The following is a 24,741-nucleotide window of genomic DNA, read 5'->3' as shown; positions in this document are numbered from 1 at the left end:
AATGAGAATTCCCAGAGATACTTGTAACCGAGTCTAAGCCGAGCAGTAGTAACATTTAGAAGTCTGCTGATTTTATTGGATGATCCATAGATGTGTGGCTCCTCTTGCATGATAGTATGATGATAGATGGAATTACTGGTGTCAATTTCACTTTACCTCAGATCTACAAGATCTTGTTGAAGTTCTCGGTGTACTGCTGCTCTCAGATTGCTCATTGACAATCCAAGGTTACACTCAACGGCTCCTTTAAAGGCAGATTCTTTGGCTAACTTATCAGCTCTATTAACGTGATTGGGAATTCATACATACACACATACATACATACATACATACATACATACATACATACATACATACATACATACATACATACATACATACATACATACATACATACATACACGTCCAGTCAGCATATAGCTATTTCGGGACAAAATCCAATACAGTTTATATTGGTGAGACGCCACTGTGATGAGGAGTTTAAATATCACAGGAACTGTAGGTTAATGTGTGACATAGGTGAGGTTAGATGAGGCATCTACAAGCACCAGCTGGAGGCTGCTGGAGTGTTGTGGAGGCTGCTGGTACTATGCCCAGATGTTGGAGGGTGGATTTGACTTCCACCCTCCCTCGCCCACCCACATTGACCGCAGAACGTCTAAGGTTACTTTTCACTCTCTCTTACCAAGGGTATAACCCCCCCCCCCCAACACACACACATGCATCAGATTCTTAACTTACAATATTTATGATTTACCAATTTATGTTACTACACTGACTCTCAATTTCACAATATTGTGTAAACTTTGATGAATCGCATGTCTATGGGTCATCCAATAATGTTAGCAGACTTCTAGATGTTACCACTGCTAGGTTTAGGCTCAGTTACAAGTACCTCTGGGAATTTGAAACATCTGATGATGTAGATTTGACTAAATGTAAACTCTGTCAGCAGAACTATTCGCATACTTTGTGTCATTATATAATGGAATGTGAAAAAATCGCGGAATTTAAAGATAACAACATCAATAGTGTCCATGAAATGTGTATAAGTACTTCATTCATAATGATGTGCTGCCCGAAATCTTAGCGAAGTATCCAAAATTTATTTACTGTAGGTAATGCATGCACATGACTGTAAAGCTGCCGCCCAGTTGGGTGGGTGTGGAGCATATGACTGTAAAGCTGCCGCCCAGTTGGGTAAGTATGCAGCAAATGACTGTAAAGCTGCCGCCCAGTTGGGTGGGTGTGAAGCACATGACTGTAAAGCTGCCGCCTAGTTGGGTATGTGTGCAGCACATGACTGTAAAGCTGCCGCCCAGTTGGGTGGGTGTGGAGCACATGACTGTAAAGCTGCCGCCCAGTTGGGTGGGTGTGGAGCAAGACTAGTAACTGTGCGACTCCTCAAAGATGTAAAGTGCCTTTTATAGTGACTGTTGTGAGCCTCTTGTTGAATTACTTGTGACACAAAAGATTACTGATGTGTGTATTTGTGTGGGTGATTAAATATGTATGTGTATGTATATATGTATATGTACTTGTATGCATAAGTATGTGTACATTAATAATTTTGTAACTAGCGTCAAAAGATTGTTATTTGCTTAGCTAAACGAACTAGAGGGTTCAGTTCCTGAACCGATTATGTGCCTCTGTAATCCTTTACACCACCGCCCACGAGATGGGTATTATGGGGTGCATAATAAAGAAAGAAAATGAATTGACCGAACCCCACAATTCATTTAGCTAAGCAAGTTACAATCATGATGAGCTAGTTACAAAATTCACTGTAAGTCGTCACATCATAAATGGGTTCGAGATCGACCACAAGTAGTACATTACATAATTTATCAGTATTGTGCAGCCTGTGATCCCCGCCTGGGTGGATACTGATACCTAGGTAGTTTTCATGTGTCCGGACACCGGCGATAAGGTGGTATTATTTATTTACCTTAAGAGATATATATTTTTAAATGTTGTCACATTAACGGCTACATCTTCCTTTCTTCTGACATATAGATTTTTAAGATTAATTAAAACATATGGAAACTAATTATACAATTTATTGGCTGGTGTGCAGGGCTTCACACTCTCAGAGCTAAACATCAAGTAACTATCAAAACGCATATATCTTCGTTTTCACTTCAGTTATATTTATGACAAAGGATTTTAAATGTAGCCTATATTTCTACCTTTCTGATGACAAATACTTTCGTTAATTACAATATCTAGATCAAACTAACATTGATTTTCAAAAGGTTGTATATTTTCCGTCAATGGAGAGCATCAGCCAAGAAGCCTTCTTTAAAATATAAATATCTTTCCTCACCCAATAAAATCTAATCTCTGAATAAAACGCAAAAAACAACTTGATTGTAACCTATCCACCGTTGCCCGTTGGATGGGGGAGAGGGGGTTATGTGTAGGATAAACATATCAATTGTGACACTAGCCCTCCATATATGTCAGTTGCTTAAATTATAAGCTGTACTTGTGGTCGGTCTCGAGCACATTGTTGATGTGACAATGTGCATTGACTTTTTGTAATCTAGCTTATCAAGATTATAACTTGCTTGGCTATATGAATTGTGGGGCTCAGTCCTTGAGCCCATTATGTGCGTTTGTAACACTCCACTATCGCCCATAGGATGGGTATGGGGTGCATAATAAATGAACTAAACTAAGCTCTGCCTTTTTGATAACATATACAATTATAAGCTTTATTTGTGAATCTCAAATAATTAAACAATATATCACAGAGCCTGTAAGGTTCGGTGAGATGAGTGAAGAGACATGGGAGATTTTACATATGTACAGTACATGGTAGTTTAAGTAGCGAACGCATTTCAACGAATAACGAGGATATATAACAAAACTATTGTCCTATGAAGTCGATTTAACTTCCAAACTTATAGTTTTTAATAAAGGTTAAATGTTTTCTCGCTAGTTATGTTAGATTTTATTAAAAATACGTATTCTACTTGTTAACATTATAACTTAAATTTGTGATGATTTGTGCAGAGAAGTGCAACAACTGGATATGCCAACAAACACTTTCCAAACAACGATATATCTTGGATAAGTCGTTCCACAACATTGACGCTTGGACCGTCGACTTCCTTTGATGCTACTTATTTACTTATTTCATAATGAAATTTCATTAGTTTGGAGTAAGTATATGTTTTCTCATGTTCTGCATTCAGCACCCACATTATAGTGAGTAAATATACCATATTACTTCATTACTTAAATAATGCTAGGAGGGTTTGAGTAGCTTTGGGTCTTTAGTGGACAGAATTTCCAATAGATGGGGCGAGAGTCGCCCCATCTCTCTCGCCCGAGCAAGAGTCGAAACTTAATTTAAAATTGATATATCTTTGTTCTCGAACATGATATATTTCATTTGGTGCAATCATAATAATGTTCATATCTCGGTCTTTCTGGAGGCCTATAAGATTTTAGGCTTTATTATTGTATCTTTGTTAATTATACAATATATCGGCAAGTGCGTAGGCGTCTGCACTCAATGCCCGACAAGCTACTGAGCGCTTCTATAAAAACATATGTATCTTCACTTGAGCTATAAATATGTATATTGTAATGTATTTAAAATGAAGCTCTTATTTCTATCTTGCTTAAGACATATAAAACAATTGTGTTTATTAACGAATTTACGTGAAATAAACATTGATCTGAGAGAGAGTTGCTCTGTCGTTCAGTATGTACGGGGTGGGAGCTCCGTAATTTTTAAAATACATGTATCTTCATTAGAACTTTAAATATGTCTATGGTAAAGTGTTTAGAGTGAAGCTTATATGTCTGCCTTTCTTGAGACATATAAAACATATATGTTTATTAACGAATTGACGTGAAATAAACATTGTTCTGAGAGAGAGTTGCTCGGTCGATCGATCTGTCCGGGGTCGGAGCTCGGCTATTATAAAAGTACACGTATCCTCGCTTTAAATTTAAATATGCCCATGGTAAGGTATTTAGAATGAAGCTTATATTTCTATCTTTCTCGTGACATATAAAACTCTTACGTTTATTAAGGAATCTGCGTGAAATAGGCATGGTTCTGAGATGAATGCTGCGGTTTTCGAGCTCGACGCACGGCAATGGACGCCATACACATCCAGTGGGTGTTATTGGACCACAAACCCAATCTATGGGTGGTTGGAGCCCCATACCCATTCTATGGGTCGTCGGAGCCCCATACCTTTTCTATGGGTGGTTGGAGCCCCATACCCATTTTATGGGTGGTTGGAGCCCCATACCCATCCTGTGGGTTGTAGTGGACGCCATACTCATCCTTTGGGTGGTATTGGACCCCATACCCTTCCTGTGGGTGGATGTGATCCCCATACTAATCCTGTGGGTGGATGTGACCCTCATACCCATCCTGTGGGTGGTATTGGACCCCTTACCCACCTAACAGGTGGTAGTGGACAATATACCCATCCTGTAGTTGGTATAGTAGACACAATACCATCCTGTTTGCAGCAGTTTACCCCATAGACATTCCAACGTAACATCGTTTTCTGTTAGCGTTCCTACAAAACATCCTTTAAAGATTTGTAAAGCACAAACTATGGTATATAATATTGATTGGTGAAGGACGGTTATTCTATGTAATAATTTTTAGTGCTTATTATAATTTAGTAAGAACAACTAATATTTCTCAAAACAAAACTACGAGCCTTCAATTGGAAGTAGCTGATCTGTAATATTCTAAGAGCATGGACAATAGTAGGTAAATTTCACAACCCATGTGGGACCTGAAAACTTAAATTTTCCTTATAATTGAACCAATCACGACTATTCTGCTATCTAGGTTGACGGACGGGTACTGTGAGACGTAAATTGGTACGTGAGGAAGAGTTTGAGCCTTGGAAAAAAAGTAACTGGGAATATATCACATATTTACTAATTCATATTCAACATATTGACTTTAATCATTAAGTCATATATGTGCTGTCTTGTGTGAGAACGGGTTGAAAAACAACAACAACAAAACTCCCTACGTTAGCAATCGAGTAAGGGAAATTCGAGAATTGTCTGCTGGTTATAAATTAAGACATGTCCCGACCAAGGACAATCCAGCTGACTATTTATCCAGAGGTTTGACTTTAAAGCAATTACTTAAAACCGAGATGTGGTTTAATGGACCTCAATGGCTAGTTAGTGGTCAGTGGCCCCCAACAGAAGCCACAAGTCATTGGGACCAACGTCACTATCCTTGTTGTGGATCCAGAACCCCCTCCAACTTTAGCTATCAATCCTCATCGTTATTCCAATTTAAGCAAATTACTAAGAGTTACAGAAATGGTATTTGATTTCATCAACAAGATGGGGATATGGGGATCAAGTATCGATTTCCTAGTTCCATCAAATATTGGGTCAAACAAGCTCAACAAGAGACTTATGGGAAAGATTATGAACATCTCTCAGATAAGTCTCTGGGTATCTGGCTTGACTCAGTCAACTATAACATTTTGAAATGCAGCAGATGTCTGCTTCACGCTGAAATAAATTTAGATACGAAGAATCCTATACTTCTTCCACGTCACCACATCATTACTAAACTCATAGTTTTACATTACCATGAGCATAATACATTGCATGGTGGAGTATTAGATACTCTTACTGAAATCAGACAACGTTTTTGGCTTCCACAAGGTCGCCAAATTGTCAAATCTTTAATCAAGTCTTGGGAAATCTGCAAGAGATATGATGCTCGAGTGCGTCCGTATCCAGGTCAACAGCCCCTACCTAAGGAGCGAGTCGCCCACCTTTGTCCCTTTTAAACCACAGGTTTCGACTATACAGGAGCACTAATTTTAACAGGCACACCGGACAAAATTCCAGGGAAAACCTACATTTGCCTTTTCTCGTGTGCTACCACACGTGGAGTACATTTAGAAGTCACTTCTGACACGAGTGCAGAAGCCTTTCTGCAAGCCTTTCGCAGATTTGCTGCACGAAGATCTTGCCCAAAATTAATGATCTCAGATAATAGATCTAACTTTGTGGCAGGAGAAGCTTGCTTACAAGAAATATGAAACCATCCAGAAGTACACTCTGTGCTAAACAGAGACAATGCTACTGGAAATTTATCCCTCCAAGAGCACCATTGCATGGCGGTTTTTACGAAAGAATGGTGGGAACTGTTAAGAAATGCCTAAGAAAAACCTTACACCAGCAGAAAATTAATCTCACCGAATTACAGACCCTTGTCATGGAAATTGAAGCACGAGTCAACAACAAACCTCTAACCTACTTATCAGAAGATTTCTCCCAAAGAGAACCCCTAAGCCCCTCTCATTTCATTCATGGTGGTCTTCTGAACCCTCTAATATCTCTTGGAGACGAGGATCCAGCTGACCCTTCATGTGTCAAAGCGAGTGACTTGGTGGAGAGTTATAGACACCTTTCAAGAGTAACAGAGAAATGGAATGAGGTCTGGACACGTGAATATTTAACTGCATTAAGAGAATATCATTATGGAGCTGTAAGGCCATACAATAAAGTTCAACTTAAACCAGGTGATCTTGTCCTAGTAGACAGTGATGGACCCAGGTCAGATCGGCCTATAGGTAAAATTGTTGACATCCATCCTGACCGCCATGGCATTTTACGAATTGTTAAAGTTTAGTGTCGAGGCACTACTACCTTGAAAACACTAGAAAAATTAGTACCTTTAGAGTTAGCAGAACACGAGTGTTCTACAGATATACTTGGAATCCAAGTTTCAGAGAACAATGATTCAACTCAACCGAGCACAAGGCCATCAAGAGTCGCTGCTCAGAACTGCAAACAGAAACTAAAACAATATTTTGATTCTATTCAAGAGTAGATAACTTATCATTTAAGCTTGAGGTGAACATGCTGATGCAGTGATGAGTTGATGTCCAGTAATTAGATAGTTAAGAGTCATAGTGACCCTGGACAGTAGCTCACTGTATTGATGAGGTCTCCTTAATCTTAAATCATCCAATTATTCACAATTTATTTTTGATAATATCATTCTGTTTCTTACAAAGGAATTATCCAATAATTTTAATATTTATTTACGTCCCCTAGTTGACTTAGAGTCATCTACCACAGATTCGGGACATTCGTTAGGTGCGTACTAACCTACTAACCCATGAATATAACTTCAGGATAGAGAAACAGGTGTATGTTAGTACTAGTAACTGAACTACGACCCGAGTTTTCTTCCCCCGGAGTTATGTTGGAAATAACCAACAGTTCTATACATCTTTGTATTTTATACAACCTTTGTATTAACCACAAGTAGTTACTAAAATTACTAACTTGTAGATTTAATCATCATCATGATTTATTTTCAACATGTTGCCAGATTCTTCCTAGTCAGAGTGACGACGCGAGGAACGACAGGCAGAAACATGAATTCTCTCCACATTTAGTTGGATTTATAACAGAGTCCAGTTTATCATTTCATTTACTAAAAATAGTTACTTACTAATAAGTTTAATTTCGTAGTATACTGCTACTTACTGGAACTCCTTTATTTAGTTGATATTAAACATTCTAGAGGAAATTATTTTAATGTAAATGATTTCACCTTAATTTCCTCGATTAGCTGCCCAACTTTAATATGCCAATTTATGTTACACAAAATTCTATTTTATCACAGAAGAATTTAATGTGATATTAATACTTGTCACCACCTCTTCCTTCCATAGCTAATTACGATATATATATATATATATATATATATATTATATATATATATATATATATATATAAATATTAGTATATTTTGGTAGCAGTCTTTCCTGTAGACATATATTATTAAATATGACCGAAAAAGTAAGATTAATAATTCTAACACGAATTTTCTCAATCTTTCGTACATTTCGCTTCACTGTTGGTGGTAATTCAAAAATCAATTCTCCAAAATTCATTTTTATTTCTAGTCTGACGCGACACTTGAGCGCGTTTCAGAACACGAAACAATGGGTATTGAATGGAAGTGATTGTAGAAAGCCTATTTGTCCATATTTCTTGATGCTTCTATATTGGAGCGGAGTCTTGAGGTGGGTAGAACATAGTTGTGCATTAATTGGCTGTTGATTGCTGGTGTTGACTTTTTAATGTGTAGTGCCTCGCAAACGTCAAGCCGCCTGCTATCGCTGTATCTATTGATGATTTCTGTGTTGTTTACTAGGATTTCTCTGGCGATGGTTTGGTTGTGGGAAGAGATTATACGTTCCTTAATGGAGCCCTGTTGCTTATGCAACAGGGCTCCATTAGTAATGGAGATACGAAAGATTGAGAAAATTCGTGTTAGAATTATTAATCTTACTTTTTCGGTCATATTTAATAATATAAATATATAATATATATATATATATCCTGTGATGGAAAAAAGAAGTGTATGTGTTCGGCAGTCCTCCTAATGGCTGGTGTTAATGCCAATCACATTTACAAAAAAAAAGTTGACTGCGTGGCTGTTGCCTCCTGTGGTAAAGTAAGGGAAAACACGCAAAACAAATTGTAGGAACGATGAAACTTTAACTTGAAAACAAATATGAACAAAGACAACCCTTTGGCTATGTACAGTGCAAACAAACAAGATTATAAAGTAAAAAAATAACAAAATAAAACAGTGGTTACGTTACTCTACAATGAATAAAGACAAAAAAATGAATTAACAGGTGCTGAGAATATTTGCTGGCTAAACACATCCACTATTACACAGAGCCTATATTAGATAAGTGTGTTAGCTTTGAGAGCACAGAATATTCTAAATCCAATGGCTTGTGCACGCTCAGTCATCGGCTATGTAGATGGCGTTGAAGTGGAGTGCAGACGACGATTCACCAATGGGATGCGTGCTGGCTGGAAGTGGTGGTTTGGTGATCGACGAAGGTGGAGGGGGGGGGGAGGGCAAGTGTCTGATACGTATACACCTGGCAGAAACGTATTTTACTCAATATGTCCTACACTTGCTTGTAGTATCTAGATGTTGTAGATGTACTGAAGTAACATGACGATAGGAAAGAGCAGGCCAAATCTCTCTTGAAGGAGATTATCGTAACAATCAACTTACTCTCGAGATGTCTATTGAGAGCCTCGCATGTGCAATAAGGAAGAGGAGGAAGACGGGAGAGTGTTACCAGCCACAGCACCACGTGGACGTCATTGACAGCGTGCAGCAGAGCTACGTTTCGACTGTACTTATTTCGCTCCCACGACCAGTAGAGAGGTGCCACGTTATTTGGCAAATTATACCTGTGTCCCAGACTTGTATATCTGCAATTCCATAGTCAACGTCTTTCAAGCAGCAGCTGGAGGACGAAGGATTACTCAATTCTCTACATCAATGGACACGCGGCTCGACAGCTAGGTTCACCTGTTTGTTATCATGTGGCCACAGTTAACATTTAGGCTAGTTGTCGTTAGGCCGCATATAAAATAATAAAATCCCATACATGTCTTTAATAATTTTACAATCTAAATAGATGATTATTTTCATTATATCTGCAGAAGAAATTTAGTGCTTGAAAATAAATTGCACATATATTGGCTGAAGATTTCTACAGTTATCCTTTTAACTTAGGATGTATTTGTAGTTACCTATTATGTAGAAGATTTCTACAACGTAATTGCCTTCCAGTCGACGTCAACCGAGGTGCTAGGCTTCCCCACCTTCACTTGCAACAATTGCCCTATGCAATACGTCGTCGGTGGAGCATGGCAATCGATTACACCTCTCTAGACTTACAGCTAAGCTGTTAATTTTTTTTCTGTAGTAATAACTCCGTAGTTACAGTAGTGATCTCCCAAAGAGATCAGTTACATAAACCCTTTGATTTTTATCTACCGTACTATTCTATCCAGTAATATATTGAGGTGCATTTAACTCAAATTAATATTATATAATCAACCTTATTTACTTTCATAATTTATTTACTCTAGTGAAGAACCAGCACCAGAATAATGCTAGGGATGTATTAATCTTTTAGCATGTAATCCCCCAATTTGTGCAGGTTAATTTGACTCCATTTATATAAGAAATACATTTTCACTAAGATCCATAGGACACTAGTTCTTCGGATCAGTTTAATCCATTGTCTCATTTTGTTTTCCACTTTTTCTCAAAAAGTGGTGGTCCTTCATAGCTATCGAAGTATTTATTTAATTACAAGTTATTGGACTCAGGTTTTCCCACACTCGGGGCATTGGTAAAATCGGAGGATCCAGTGGAAGTGGCAGCGGCTTTCCTACCCACATTCCAATTGCGAATGCGTCGATGGGTAGACCCGACCCTGGCCGCCGGAACCCCTTTTAACAGAACGACTGAGTGCTCTAGAAGGTGGAAAGTAAAGCTGTACAACATGGTTGATGGTGCCGGCCCTGCATCCACTTGTGAGGTTCCCTCCTGCCACAAGTGGGTCGCACCCGGTACCCGCCAGAAGAGATTTTGCTCACGCCATCCAGATCAGGGCAAACGCTGTAGCTATTCCATCTAGAGCAGCTAGGGGTAGACCCGAGGCTTCTGGTCTCTGCGATGCTTGCCAGAAACCAGGGACCCTGGGCCACATATCCCAGGCATGCTACAAGACACATGGGGCTCGGGTGAAACGTCATGATGATATCACTCGGTTCTTAGCCGGCCGCCTGCGGCAAAGAGGTTTTGAGGTGGAACGTGAAGTCCATATTCCAGATGGAGGGACCTTCTGCAAGCCTAACATCATAGCTAGCAAAGGTGGTCAGGCCATTATATTTGACACCCAGGTCTCTGCTGATAACTTCCCACTCTCCCGTCCACATCTGAGCAAGTGCGACAAGTAAAGCACCCAGAGATCCTTCAAAAGGCCAGGGAATACACCGGGAAGCACACAGCATTCGCCTCTTCGATAACCCTTAATTGGAGAGGAGGATGGTGCAAGGAGAGTGCGCGTGGTCTTCAGGATATGGGACTTACCAAGAGTGACCTTGAGATTTGCTCTGTGTAAGCCCTGATCTGGAATCAGGGCTGTAGATGATTCCATCTACAGAATATGGTCCAAGACCACATCAAGGGGGCAGACCACCTTAGTCCCAGGATCGCCGTGCACAGGGTGCATAAGGGTCAATATAATCTTGTTTATGTGAACCACAGCCAGGATAGCTGGCAGCTAGTTTTCTAAGCAGAGTCGTCATCTGGAGTACCACTTCTCCAAATGGTTTCTCACAAGAAAGTGGATGACCTGGCCGGGGCCCACGAGTGGGTACAGCAGCGGCCAGAGGGACCTCCATGTGCATACTTGACAACTTTCCAGCTCCGGGGGCCTTGTTAGGAGCTTCCACTATGAATAGTTTTTTCCATGTATGCTGCTGTCAAGTCACCAATCCTGCCGCTTAGGCAGCTTGTTGTTTTGCCTTCAGCTTTAGTTCTTTTTCATGATATACTGTACACCCCATCCCTTTGTGTGCTGTGTCCCATATAAGAAAAACGAAATATAAAAGATTTTTCCATTTTATGTATATTATCATGCTATTATTGTGTTAATATTATCATCTTAACTCTTGTTGGTTGTGATGAGATCTGTCATTTAAGTGTATTTCAGTCTGTGTTTGATAGGGCATTAAGTATGCTTAGTAGTGCCTTCTCGCCATGCCCAGTGACTGGGGGGATCGGTGCCCTGAAGCTACATAAACACCCTATACCCCCCCCCCCCAAAGTGGCAAGAGGAGTTAGGGGACAACACTTATCTTGTATACTTGCTCATAAATTATGAGCAAGTACTGATGGAAGTAGCATCTGGTTAAATTTTCAGTCATTAGGCTAAATACTACCTCCATGGACGTTAGCACAGAATGTATGTAGCCTGAATACCTCAGGCTACATACATTAATATCACTGTTGAATGGATTAGTGACACCAATTAACACTGAAAAGTAAAATGATTATCGTTAAAATATAAGGGATATAGTATATGATAACATTATACAAGTAAATTAATTTGATGTACAACAGAACTCGTGTTGTTATTGATCCCAACATAATTTAAGGTCTGCTGAATTTAAAATGCTTGCTAGACTGGTCAATATTTAATTTAACACTAGACAGTGCTGAATCTTACCTTAATACGGATTGGCACAATTAAATTGATAAAACTAGGTTGATCATTAATTAGTTAAACACTAGTCTAATATTATCCTTCCCTAATACGGGTTGGCAACTAGTAAATTATATAATACTGTGTAATAAAGACAAGGTGCAATATTTAATTTGGCTCTATTTTATATTGAATGTTTCTCTCCAAACTTAAGAGCAAAACATATATAATTATGTCTAGTAGCCTCTCAACAAAATCTTGTGATGTTTAATAGTGTTTGATGTTAAGGGACGAGAGTAATCAAGAGCTGCTGTGAATATTGTGTTAGCAACAGTAGTTTCAATAACTGTTATTTAATTTGAGGTTATTGATTTATTAGTGGCTTGTTTGCAAAATTAAAATATCACAAATCCAGTGGATAAATTACGTCATATCACAGTCCCAATTCGGTCTACTTTCATTTTGGGTTAACACTTCACGGATATTTGATGGATAATATGATGGATAATTCCACGATTGCATAAATTTAGTGATTTTCCACTTATTGAATTATTTGTTTGAGCGAATTTTTGTTAATTGGTTACTGCCCTTAACTTGCTTGAATTTACTGCCCAACTTGCTGAATTTGGAATCAAAGGCAATCTTTTGAATTGGATTAAGAGCTACTTATCCAACAAGCATGCTAGTGTCCTATTTAAAAGAGTCAAAAGTACAAGAACAGATTCATTCGAACTAGAGACACCTCAAGGTGTTGTCCTCTGTCCTATACTCTTTAATATACTTATGCATAAACTTGTCCATGACATACATGTACAACCAACTGAAACTGTTATATGTTATGTGTTATGAAACTGTTATATGTGTTGTGGTGTGGTGTAGTAGCCTGGAGTAGTACCGTGGTGTAGGAGCCTGCTGTAGTAGCTTGGTGTAATGGCATGGTGTAGTAGCCTGGTATAGTGGCATGGTGTAGTGACGTGTTGTAGTAGCATGGTGTAGTGGCGTGGTGTAGTGACGTGGTGTAGTGGCGTGGTGTAGTGACGTGGTGTAGTGGCGTGGTGTAGGAGCCTGCTGTAGTAGCTTGGTGTAATGGCATGGTGTAGTAGCCTGGTATAGTGGCATGGTGTAGTGACGTGTTGTAGTAGCATGGTGTAGTGGCGTGGTGTAGTGACGTGGTGTAGTGGCGTGGTGTAGTGGCGTGGTGTAGTTGGTTGGTGTAATGGCGTGGTGTGTTATTCTGGTGTAATGGCCTGGTGTAGGAGCATGGTGTAGTGATGTGGTGTAGTAGCATGTAGTGGCATGGTGTAGCAGTCTGGTGTAGTAGCCCGGTGTAGAGATGTTGTGTAGTAGTGTTGTGTAGTATCTTGAGAGGTTATCTTGAGATGATTTCGGGGCTTTTTAGTGTCCCCGAGGCCCGGTCCTCGACCAGGCCTCCACCCCCAGGAAGCAGCCCGTGACAGCTGACTAACACCCAGGTACCTATTTTACTGCTAGGTAACAGGGGAATAGGGTGAAAGAAACTCTGCCCAGTGTTTCTCGCCGGCGCCTGGGATCGAACCCAGGACCACAGGATCACAAGTCCAGCGTGCTATCCGCTCGGCCGACCGGCTCCCTAAAGTCTGGTGTAGTGGCATATGGTGTAGTGGCCTGGTGTAGTAGCCCGATGTAGTGGCCTGGTGTAGCAGTGTTGTGTAGTAGCCTGGTGTAGTAGCCTGGTGTAGTGGCCTGGTGTAGTAGCCTGATGTAGTGGCCTGGTGTAGTAGTGTTGTGTAGTAGCCTGGTGTAGTAGCCTGGTGTAGTGACATGGTGTAGTAGCCTGATGTAGTGGCCTGGTGTAGTAGTGTTGTGTAGTAGCCTGGTGTAGTAGCCTGGTGTAGTGGCCTGGTGTAGTAGCCTGATGTAGTGGCCTGGTGTAGTAGTGTTGTGTAGTAGCCTGGTGTAGTAGCCTGGTGTAGTGGCCTGGTGTAGTAGCCTGGTGTAGTAGCCTGGTGTAGTGGCATGGTGTAGTAGCCTGGTGTAGTGGCATGGTGTAGTAGCCTGATGTAGTGGCATGGTGTAGTAGCCTGGTGTAGTGGCATGGTGTAGTAGCCTGGTGTAGTGGCATGGTGTAATAGCCTGGTGTAGTGGCATGGTGTAGTAGCCTGATGTAGTGGCATGGTGTAGTAGCCTGGTGTATCGGCATGGTGTAGTAGCCTGGTGTAGTGGCATGGTGTAGTAGCCTGGTGTAGTGGTATGGTGTAGTAGCCTGATGTAGTGGCATGGTGTAGTAGCCTGGTGTAGTGGCATGGTGTAGTAGCCTGGTGTAGTGGCATGGTGTAGTGGCCTGGTGTATTGGCATGGTGTAGTAGCCTGGTGTAGTGGCATGGTGTAGTAGCCTGGTGTAGTAGCCTGGTGTAGTGGCCTGGTGTAGTAGCCTGGTGTAGTGGCATGGTGTAGTAGCCTGATGTAGTGGCATGGTGTAGTATCCTGGTGTATTGGCATGGTGTAGTAGCCTGGTGTAGTGGCATGGTGTAATAGCCTGGTGTAGTGGCATGGTGTAGTAGCCTGGTGTAGTGGCCTGGTGTAGTAGCCTGGTGTATTGGCATGGTGTAGTAGCCTGATGTAGTGGCATGGTGTAGTAGTCTGGTGTATTGGCATGGTGTAGTAGCCTGGTGTAGTGGCATGGTGTAATAGCCTGGTGTAGTGGCATGGTGTAGTAGCCTGGTGTAGTGGCCTGGTGTAGTAGCCTGGTGTAGTGGCATGGTGTAGTAGCCTGATGTAGTGGCATGGTGTAATAGCCAGGTGTAGTGGCATGGTGTAATAGCCTGGTGTAGTGGCATGGTGTAGTAGCCTGGTGTAGTGGCATGGTGTAGTAGCCTGGTGTAGTGGCATGGTGTAGTAGCCTGGTGTATTGGCATGGTGTAGTAGCCTGGTGTAGTGGCATGGTGTAATAGCCTGGTGAAGTGGCATGGTGTAGTAGCATGGTGTAGTGGCATGGTGTAGTAGCCTGGTGTATTGGCATGGTGTAGTAGCCTGGTGTAGTGGCATGGTGTAATAGCCTGGTGAAGTGGCATGGTGTAGTAGCATGGTGTAGTGGCATGGTGTAGTAGCCTGGTGTAGTGGCGTGTAGTAGCCTGGTGTAGTGGCATGGTGTAGTGGCGTGTTGTAGTGGCGTGGTGTAGTGGTGTGGTGAAGTAGCATGGTGTAGTGGCATGGTGTAGTGATATGGTGTAGTGGTGTGGTGAAGTAGCATGGTGTAGTGGCGTGTTGTAGTGGCGTGGTGTAGTGGTGTGGTGTAGTAGCATGGTGTAGTAGCCTGGTTTAGTAGCATGGTGTAGTAGTGTGGTGTAATGGTATGGTGTAGAAACCTGGTGTAGTGTAGCCCCCCTTCTCTTACCCCTTCCCCCCTTCTCTTTCCCCTTCTCTTATCCCCTCCTCCTTTTCTCCCTTTCTCTTACACCCCCCACTTTCTCTTACCCCTTCCCCCTCCTCATCCCCCTTCTCTTTCCCCTCCTCCTCTTCCCCCTCCTCCTCAGACCTCCTTCTCTTACCCCCCTCCACTCCTTACCTCCCCTTCTCTTACCCCTTCCCCCTCCTCATCCCCCTTCTCTTTCACCCTCCCCTCTTCCCCCCTTCTCTTACCCCCATCCTTACCTTCCCCCCCCCTTCTCTTTTCCCCTCTTTCCCCTCCCCTCCTCTTCCTCTACCTCACTCATCTGCTTCTCTTGCCCCCTCCCCCTTCTCTTCCTCATCCACCTTACCCTCCTTCTCTTACCACTTCCCTCTGTCCCTCCCTCTTCTTCCCCCTTCCTCCTCATCCCCCTTCTCTTACCCCTCGCCTCTCTCCCTTCCTCTTTAAAATTCTTTTATTTATTCTAAAATTATTCTTTTTAAAATTCAGCTACTCGGAAAAACAAACTCCAAGTAGCTACGATGAGCACATAACGGACTTACCTGGCACAGAAGCGGGGTTGTTGTGGGGAAACAGCAAGGTAACAGCACATTGCTGTATATACATAAGCAATAGGAGAGGTCCTTACATTTCCATCTTGATAACAGCACGAGTGATGATGTTGGGAGACGTATCGTGTCCAGAGTCCGTGTTGACATGGTTATTTGCAACGATTGCGTGTTGTTTTTTAGATTTAGACTTGGTATGTGCACTTGGCGGCCAATGGTGGTGCTTCTTATTTATGATAGGTGAAGTTTGTCAAAGTTTTCTCCTCCATATGACTGATGAGTGGCAATTTTGAGTGGAGGTGCCTGAGTGTGTGCAGCGTCAATGTTGATCGACAGTTGGGCATGGATTGTGTGTTATTTCTTATAGAGTTATAACTGATGTGAGCACTTAATTGGCGGTCAGTGGTGGCACTTCCTAGTAAAAAATATATACTCTCGTGATTTAGTTCAGTATGATGTTTAAAGAAAAAACAGCATACCAATGCTATATCACAGAAAACGAATTTATCATAAACTCATGTATTTGTCTTATAATATGGAAATTCATTCATAGTAGATAACAATATGAATAGCCAAAGTTCTGTGAATCCCCTTCCATGTTGGAATCTGTGGAAATGAATGAGCAAATGTGCTGGTTGCTGAAGGTGCTGAAGGAAACCACATTGGTTTCATTTTGGATACAAATGTCCATGGAGATTCAGAATGAAAACATTTATAGTTCATCATGCAGAGGAGTTTAAGAATCTGTGGTGAGAGTTATGGTTACAGCCTTGACAACTATACTTCAGAGTATGTAAACATCTAAGAGTCATTAGAAATATGTGTAGAATAATAAACCCTATATTGTTTGAGTTAGGGAAAACACTATTTGTCATTTAGATACTGTTCTTAGAGATTCCCCCATTTTGCACCCGCAAGATAACATAAGATTTTAAGGGTTGATATTGCCTTTATACGATCTATTAGTAATTATGATGCCTTGCATCTTCTTAATTTTTCTCCTAAAAAATTACAAGGCCTAGGTGTAGTGCAGAATGATACAATGCACATCATCCTGGGTTGTCATAGAACTGTCAGAATTTTTAACATGAGGTTATCATAAGCTTATCTTGAGATGATTTCAGGGCTTAGTGTCTCCACGGCCCGGTCCTCGACCAGGCCTCCTGTTTGTTACACATTCCCAGGAAGCAGCCCGTAACATTTGTCTAACTTCCTGGTTCTTATTTACTGTTAGGTAACAGGAGCATCAGGGTGAAATAAACGTTTTGCCCATTTGTCTCTACCTCCACCAGGGGATCGAACCTGAAACTGGAATATCATGTCAATTTAGAAGAACTACAAATCCGAAGCGTTGTCCACCCAGCTGTCAGGCGCTCTTTAGAGAGAGAAAGGAACTAAAATTACCTTCCATTTATGAAAGAATGGTCTTACTTATTCAAATTAAATTTAGATTCATTCTTAACAATTCTGACTTCCCTCAATCCACTGCAAAAAGCTCCTTACAGTGTGTATTCACCTAGTTGTTCTTGCGGAGGGTGGGGGGGGGGGGGGGTGAGCTCTGTTCTTCCGGTCTGCCTCTCAACTGTCAATCAGTCAACTGTAATTAACTACTAATTTTTTTTCCCGCACACACATCCCCCAGGAAGAAGCCCATTAACAGCTTTCTAACTCCCATTTACCAATTTACTGTTAGATAACAGGGTCATCAGGGTGAAAGAAACTTGGCTCATTTATTTCTGCCTGGTCCAGGAATCGAACCCGGGCAACAGAATTACGAGTCCTGCGCACTGTCTACTCAGTTACCAGACCCTGTGTGGCAGTTACCAGACCCTGTCAGTTGTTGTACCTATACTGTTGTGCCTATACAATATATACCTATTGTGTTGTTTGCATTATATCCCCATCAGTGTCAAACAAATGTATAACACTGAAGCTATGAGATGTATAACATTAGAAGCTATTGACAATCATCTTCAAAATCTCAAACCAACTGAATCCTATGCTTTTAGTGATGGCTCTGTGCAGCTAGGCACTGGAAGAGCAGGTTGTGTATTTGCAGTATATAAATGGAATGGAATGATCATGTCTAGTACACAGAGATTGAACCACTGGACAAGCACGACACAGACTGAGCTACTGGGTTTTTATCTTGCCACTGAGTACCTTAAGCTCCATGGTGGTGGATGATATTCTGTGACTCAAAAAGTGCTCTGCAGTGCTTAAATAACCCATAACAATGCATGTCTGAAGTAGCTTGTAATATTAATACACTTTAGCGCCCCGGGGTCGTAAATAAACGACCCGTAAATACACGTATGTTTATCGCAAGGTGCAGTAGCGACGTAAATTTACGCGCGATTAAAAAATATTTGTATAAAATCTAATTCTTATTCGATCGACTTGGGGATAGTATGAAAATGTTTGTCATTAAATTTCCGTTTTCTCTAATAGGCACATGGCCTATTTGGGAAAACGGCATTGTATAGTAACTTAGTGGAAAGACTATTGTATTGTTGACATGGCGAGTGTAATCGCCTACTTCACACACACTTGGTGTGGGCCGCGATCATGATTCAACATTTATATGCATATGTTCGTGTAGGGAATTTAATTGCAATCACAGTGATACCAAATTTAACGCTGTAGGGCAAGTGTGGAGTTGACAACCCAGAAAAGAATAGAAACATTTTGTCGCTGTTTGGAGCTCAAGGCTTGTGATCGATGTAGTTCTTTAGCTTTTTGTGTGATTTAACTCATGCTTTGGGGTGATTTAACTCATACATATGTTCTTATAGATCTTTCTATTGCGAACACATTGGGACAAAAATGAAATCTGTACATCGAAAATTAAGGTCAGGACATCGAAAAGAGTATGCACTTTTCAGTGTTGCCGCTCAGTCACCCGAAAACGTCCAATTGACCTCGCGAAAGTCGAATTCCATCCAGTCCAGTTCGTGGAGAGCGTGAAAGTGTTATTAAATGGAATGTAATTTTTGCCAATGATAATAACTATTGTATAAAATTTGTGTGGATCCCATCCCATGTTGGAGTTGGAAAACATGACTTTGTAGATCGAATGGCCAATGAGACTTGCAGGAAAGTAAACACTGATTATGACTTTGGACAATCTAATGCAATTATTAGAAACATTCAAAGTAAAGAAATTAATTCAGATTTAGAAGAACTAAGAAATGCCCAGAGACCTGAAAGCTGCAATATTAAAAGTTATGACAAGTTTCGTAATAATAGGAATTTGTATGAAGCACAGTAATAGGACCAGGCAATGTGATGTAGTCATTGCATGAATTCGCCTTGGCTGTAGACCCATCTGACAGGTTAGTGAGGCTGAGCCACTACCAGAATATTCAGAATGTAAACTCTGTGATAAACCTTTAATGCATTCACTAGAACAGTATATTGTTGAATGTGAAAAAGTAAATGACTTTAGACCTCCCGGCCTATTGTACCACCAACTGCATAACTATTTCATTGACTCAGGTGTTCTGGACGACATCCTAATAATTTATCCAAAATTTGCTTGTCCATTTTAAAGATTGAAGAACAATTTATATATATATTACTTCTGAGCTGCATCACTTATGAACCCTTTCCTGCCCCCTGTGTGGCAGTGCACAATTGAAAATTGTTTTTACATATTCGTACAGTAAAACATTGATTGTAACCATGATATATATGTGCTTCAGCCTACAGTTTAGACCTATTGTCTTGTGTATGACTCTCTGTCCTGTGTGACAGTGAATACCAGCATTATCCTCACTTTAATAAGACTTAATTGAAATCCTCAGATTGGGATTTTTTTTATGAATTTTGTCAATAAAGATGTTAATAATAATAATACTACCCCTTGCAACAATGATGGCGCTAGTTAACTGTTTACAGTAACTCTCTTAAGTGCACTGCTAACTGAGATTTACTGAGGTAAACTACTAAGTGGATTAGCAGTCTGTTTTGGCTGCAATATATTTGTTAATTAACTTATTAATTGATTGAACTGATTATAAATATGATATAGGTAAAAAGGACCATAATGATGGTCCAAGAACTAGTAAATTGTGGATGATCTAGTTCCTAGACCATTTAAGTTCGAATGTCCATAAAGTTAGGATTTCAAATTGGTTATTGTTACGGACCCGAATGCAGCGTCCGAGCACGGAGCAGTGACGACCTCGCCATCTGTGGGTCAGCTCCCGAAACCCCCTCCAAATGGACGACGACACCTGGTGAGGACGAGGTGTACTGGCCACGAGGGCCAGTTTCCAGTCCTGTTCAGCTCACAACACAGCCGCTGCTGACCTCTGGTGAGGTGGTGCTTAGACGACAACGCCATCTATGGAGTGGATAGGTGGGCGTTTGGGTCTGAGCCTGTAAGTGAGTTGCTTTAGTGTGTCCCTGTTACTGATGACGTGTCTGATTACAGAGTCGACCTGGGACTGCTGTAATGGAGGTTGGATCAGTCTACCCAAGGCAGTCGTCTTGTCTCCAAGTGTTTGCCGCAGCAGCTGTGAGTCGCCCCCCCCCCCCCCCGGATGAACACTGTGGTGTTACCCTGCCTGTGAAGTGGCAGTTGAAGGATTGTCATACCCGGGACTGACTGGTGGAGACGTTTAACCACTGGGGAGTTGTGGCAAGGAGAGTGATCTGTGGTATCACACGAGGCTCCTGACTAGGGCGCGACCCTAGTATCGCTCGTGGAGTGGCCTAACCAGCGTCGCTGATTTGGAACCTGCCAGCTATCTGCTGGACTTGTGGTTGACAGCCTCCACGACGGTGCCCCCAGTGGAACTGTGTTTTGGCTGGCCTGTGACCAGGGTAGACTCAAGATTCTCGAAGGATTCGTCGTGAGGCCATGAGAGCACCAAGAGCTTGGCACCGTGAACGTCCAGGGTCTTCAGAGGAAGGCTACATCGTGTATTATAGTGTTTATACCCCCCCCCCCCGTGTAATCGTTTATATCTTATTTATTGGTGACGGTGATAATTATATTATATTAAGTTTTTGACTTTATTTCCCTTCCCCTTTAATTTACTTGCGTTACGGATCACATCCCTTGAAAGCCACTACTGGCTTGGGGCCGGATACCCTTCCTCTAACAACATCAGAGTAAGAACCCGGTTGCGACCCGAGAGGGCCGTAACAGTTATTGAGAATGGTCAAATTTCTGGACTATCTTGGTTCAAGGGACCATAAAGATGTGGGGGGAAAACTGATCAGTGGGTTTTATTATTTCATTTGAATTAACATTATTAATTTATTTATTTAATGATTTATCATTTAATTTGTTATTAAATTATTTCTTATAATAGCAGACTGTATGATTCTAAATTTCCCACAAGTAGCTTTTCTTCTCAGGTTTTGTGGTATTAATTATATATTCTACCAAATCAAAACTAATTGATTTTTTTTTTATTAATGGTTATTCAAAGATTTTTACTCTATTCTAAGATGTAGAATGCAGCCTGGTTAACAAGCAAAGGAAACGTTTAAATCAAGTAAACTGAGTCTCCTCGTGGATCAGGCTATAATGACGTCATTGCATACCTCGTGAACGCACCGAACATTCAACGTAAACGTGAATAATCATAAACAATGCAAACAACATCGATACAAAAGATATGACACTGAGTATGGTTTAGTTAATGCTGAAAGCTTACCCATTTTGGGTAGTTCTCATGCCTTATATCTGGCTCAGCATTAAGCAAGGAAAATGGCCAGATACATTTGTTAAAGTGGTCAAACTGGAGATAAGGTTCTTCCCAGTAATTTGGAGATCTCTGTGCAGATTGACTCCAAGATAACTCATAAATTTCGGTAATTTAATGGTACGTGTTTCATACAGAAAGTTTTTCTTAATGGCATCATGTTGTGAAAGTATCGTTCCTTCTTTCAGTCCCTCTCGCTTGGATGCATCCAAAACGGTTAGGTTTTTATATCGGGAGGAGATGCTTTTTTATATTTTATTTGCATATTATTCCGTTTACCACAGGAAAGCGTTTTTTTGTTAAATACAGTCATCTGATTACAGGTATTAATATTATTTTATCTATGTTATTTATTACGAGAGGTAAACAAAGAGCCAATTAATATTTTCTTTTTCTCTTAGTGTGTAATTAATTAAAGTATTTTATGATTAATATACTAATGCAAAGCAACAGCATTTTAATGATTGTTTTATTTGAAATTGTATATAAGTTGAAATTTCCGACACCACATGTCTTTACTAAAATATGATTCTGTAATTTACAAGAATGAGGTTACAAGTTGCAGAAGAACTTCTTGATAATAACAATGATAAGCCTTGTCCAACTGTGAAGACGTTGAGGGACTCCAAACCATAATTATGTGTTTCAGGCTAGAAATATTGGTATATTATCCCATTTTTTATTAAATACATGCTGTATCAGTCACTAAACAAAATATTAGGCTACTTTTATTAGAGATTCGCTACTTTTAGTCCTTCAGCTCGTTACTTTCTGCAATTCATATCTGGCAACCCTCTTCTACAAGACAATATTTAGAAACAAAGAAATAATGAAAGTCTAATTTCCCAGGGAAAAATGCATATTTTCAAAAATTCTAAATAAAATACAAATTTGAATAAATGTTTATATAATTTTCACTTGACTATTGTAATCGCACCTAATCCTGAATTCGTAGCAAAATTAGTTGTTCAGTTTATGTATAGTAGTAGTAGTAAAAATAATTGTTCCAACATCTCCCCTTCCTCGAAATTTGCATTAGACAGCTTTAAAAATATCTAACGCTTACATTTCTACATTATATTACATGAATTTTGATAGAGTTTGTAAAGCTAGGTACTTTGCACTCTGTAAGTTTTATGAGAATGGCTTTAGAAACTAAGCCAGCAAGTAGACCATGAAATTGTAAAAAAATTACTTATGAAAATTAAATAGTCATATATTCCGGCAATATTTCGAGAGTGAAATATTGATTTTATTTTTTATTTGCATTCCTGTTGCTGCGGAATTCTTGTTGTTTTATAAAGTTTCATACGGTACAAATTTGATGTATATAAATATTGAGTATAAACTGAGGAAAAAATATTTATCCACCCCAAAAACAATTGTTCTCTTCAATTTCTATCTTTTATTACAAATTAGCATATTGAAGTATTAATATAAGTCTTTGCATTTATTTTAGATCCAGTAATATTATTAGCCCTGATGTATTAGCTTTCAGTAATATAAAGAGTTTTGCAATATTATTGAAATGTTATAACAATATTGCTGCAACTTGCTTAATTTTGAATTGTATGAATATTAAGAAGAAATATTATTTCCGTACAAGTCGTGAATATTTATAATTCACTCCATAATATATCTGTAATACAAAAACAGTTACTGTAAATATAATAATGATATTCGTAAAGTGGAATTTACATGTGACGCAGTAGCCAGAGGAGAAGGATGAAGATGGAGGCAACAGTATGGCGGTACACAGGGTGGCGTAGGTATGATGAGCTCTAACTTGTCTGATCTATTATCTCCTCTGCTAACGAAATATTAAGTACCTTCTATGCAATCTTGTAAATAATACTGTAATATTATCATTGTATAAAATATATGGCCAGAATAAAGAAAATATAATTTCATATGTTACACCAAGCAACGAAAAATAAACAGCACTTCTTCGCAATAGCTCACAGCACATTGGCGAAGAGAGGAGTTGCTTCCTCATACCACACTGGTTCTGATGCAAAATACCACCAGAATAATAATGTATTGTAAAGAAATCGAAAATATTAAAACCAAAATTGTGATATTTGGAATGAAATTACGCATTGCAACCAGAAGAGATGATGTGGCAGCTTCATTTCCAATGGGGGTGGGGACCTTATATTACCCAAAATTTTGTTAAAATTGTACATATCCAAGAGGACTTTATCATGGTATTGCCAAAAACGAACAGATTTTATTAAATATTTTTCACAATTATCGATTTTTTCATATATTTTCAAGTTATTTCCCCCTGGGGATTTCTTTGTGCATTTGAAAAGAAGCGTTGAATGCATTGTATTGTCCCCCGTGCACCAGAGAGCATGAGGACAATGCGTAAACACCAAGTTGGAAGCCTCAGAACCCCTAGAGAATTCAGTGGAATCCCTCGTTGCATTGCTTTTGACCATGTGGTGGTGTAGGTGAAAGCTGTATGCTTGAGACTACCCATAGCATAGGTTCGAATCCTCCTCATGGCTCCTACTTCGCTTTGGATATCAAAGGGCTTAGTAAGGATGGGGAAGGAAAAGGGAAAAGAAATTCTGGAACTAGAGAATGTGAATGGAGATTGTAGAAGATTGAATGTTCGGTGGCCTGTCTGCTTTATTCATTGCATTGGCGGCTGTTGGTTGTGAGGAGATTTTTTGTTGTGTGTGGCGATGCTAGCTTTAGGGGACTTGGTGGTGGGGGTGAGCTTGTTGATGTTGTCTTATTACCTCCTCAGTCTTGTTAAGGGCTTCTGTCTTCTGTTGGTGTCTCCTGGCTGCTTCTTCTTACTGTTGTCAACTTTGACTTTGTCTTCTTACCTTCAAGATATTGCCACTGCCAGGATATAAATCGTAGAATCTGGGGTTGATGAGTTCAGGATCGAGTACTTCAATATCGGACATTCTTCCGAAGTCTACCACTAGAACGATACATCGAAATGATGGATCTTACTGGTTTTCTCGTCTGTACTCAGAGTTCCCGCTTCTGCTTTT

The 24,741-nt window shown here is 40.2% G+C and overlaps 1 protein-coding gene across 1 annotated transcript; it reads left to right on the top strand.

Annotated features, from left to right (window-relative positions):
- The first annotated feature begins 6,154 nt into the window (after positions 1–6,154).
- On the top strand, positions 6,155–6,652 carry LOC138364967 (uncharacterized). Its single transcript, XM_069325054.1, has one exon. The coding sequence runs from the start codon at positions 6,155–6,157 to the stop codon at positions 6,650–6,652; it is 498 nt and encodes a 165-aa protein (XP_069181155.1).
- The last annotated feature ends 18,089 nt before the right edge of the window (positions 6,653–24,741 follow it).

This window comes from Procambarus clarkii, chromosome 15 (assembly GCF_040958095.1).
Source record: "Procambarus clarkii isolate CNS0578487 chromosome 15, FALCON_Pclarkii_2.0, whole genome shotgun sequence".
Classification (NCBI taxonomy): Eukaryota; Metazoa; Arthropoda; class Malacostraca; order Decapoda; family Cambaridae; genus Procambarus; species Procambarus clarkii.
Note: the sequence above shows the minus strand (reverse complement) of the source record. Positions and strands in the feature narration are given on the sequence as shown.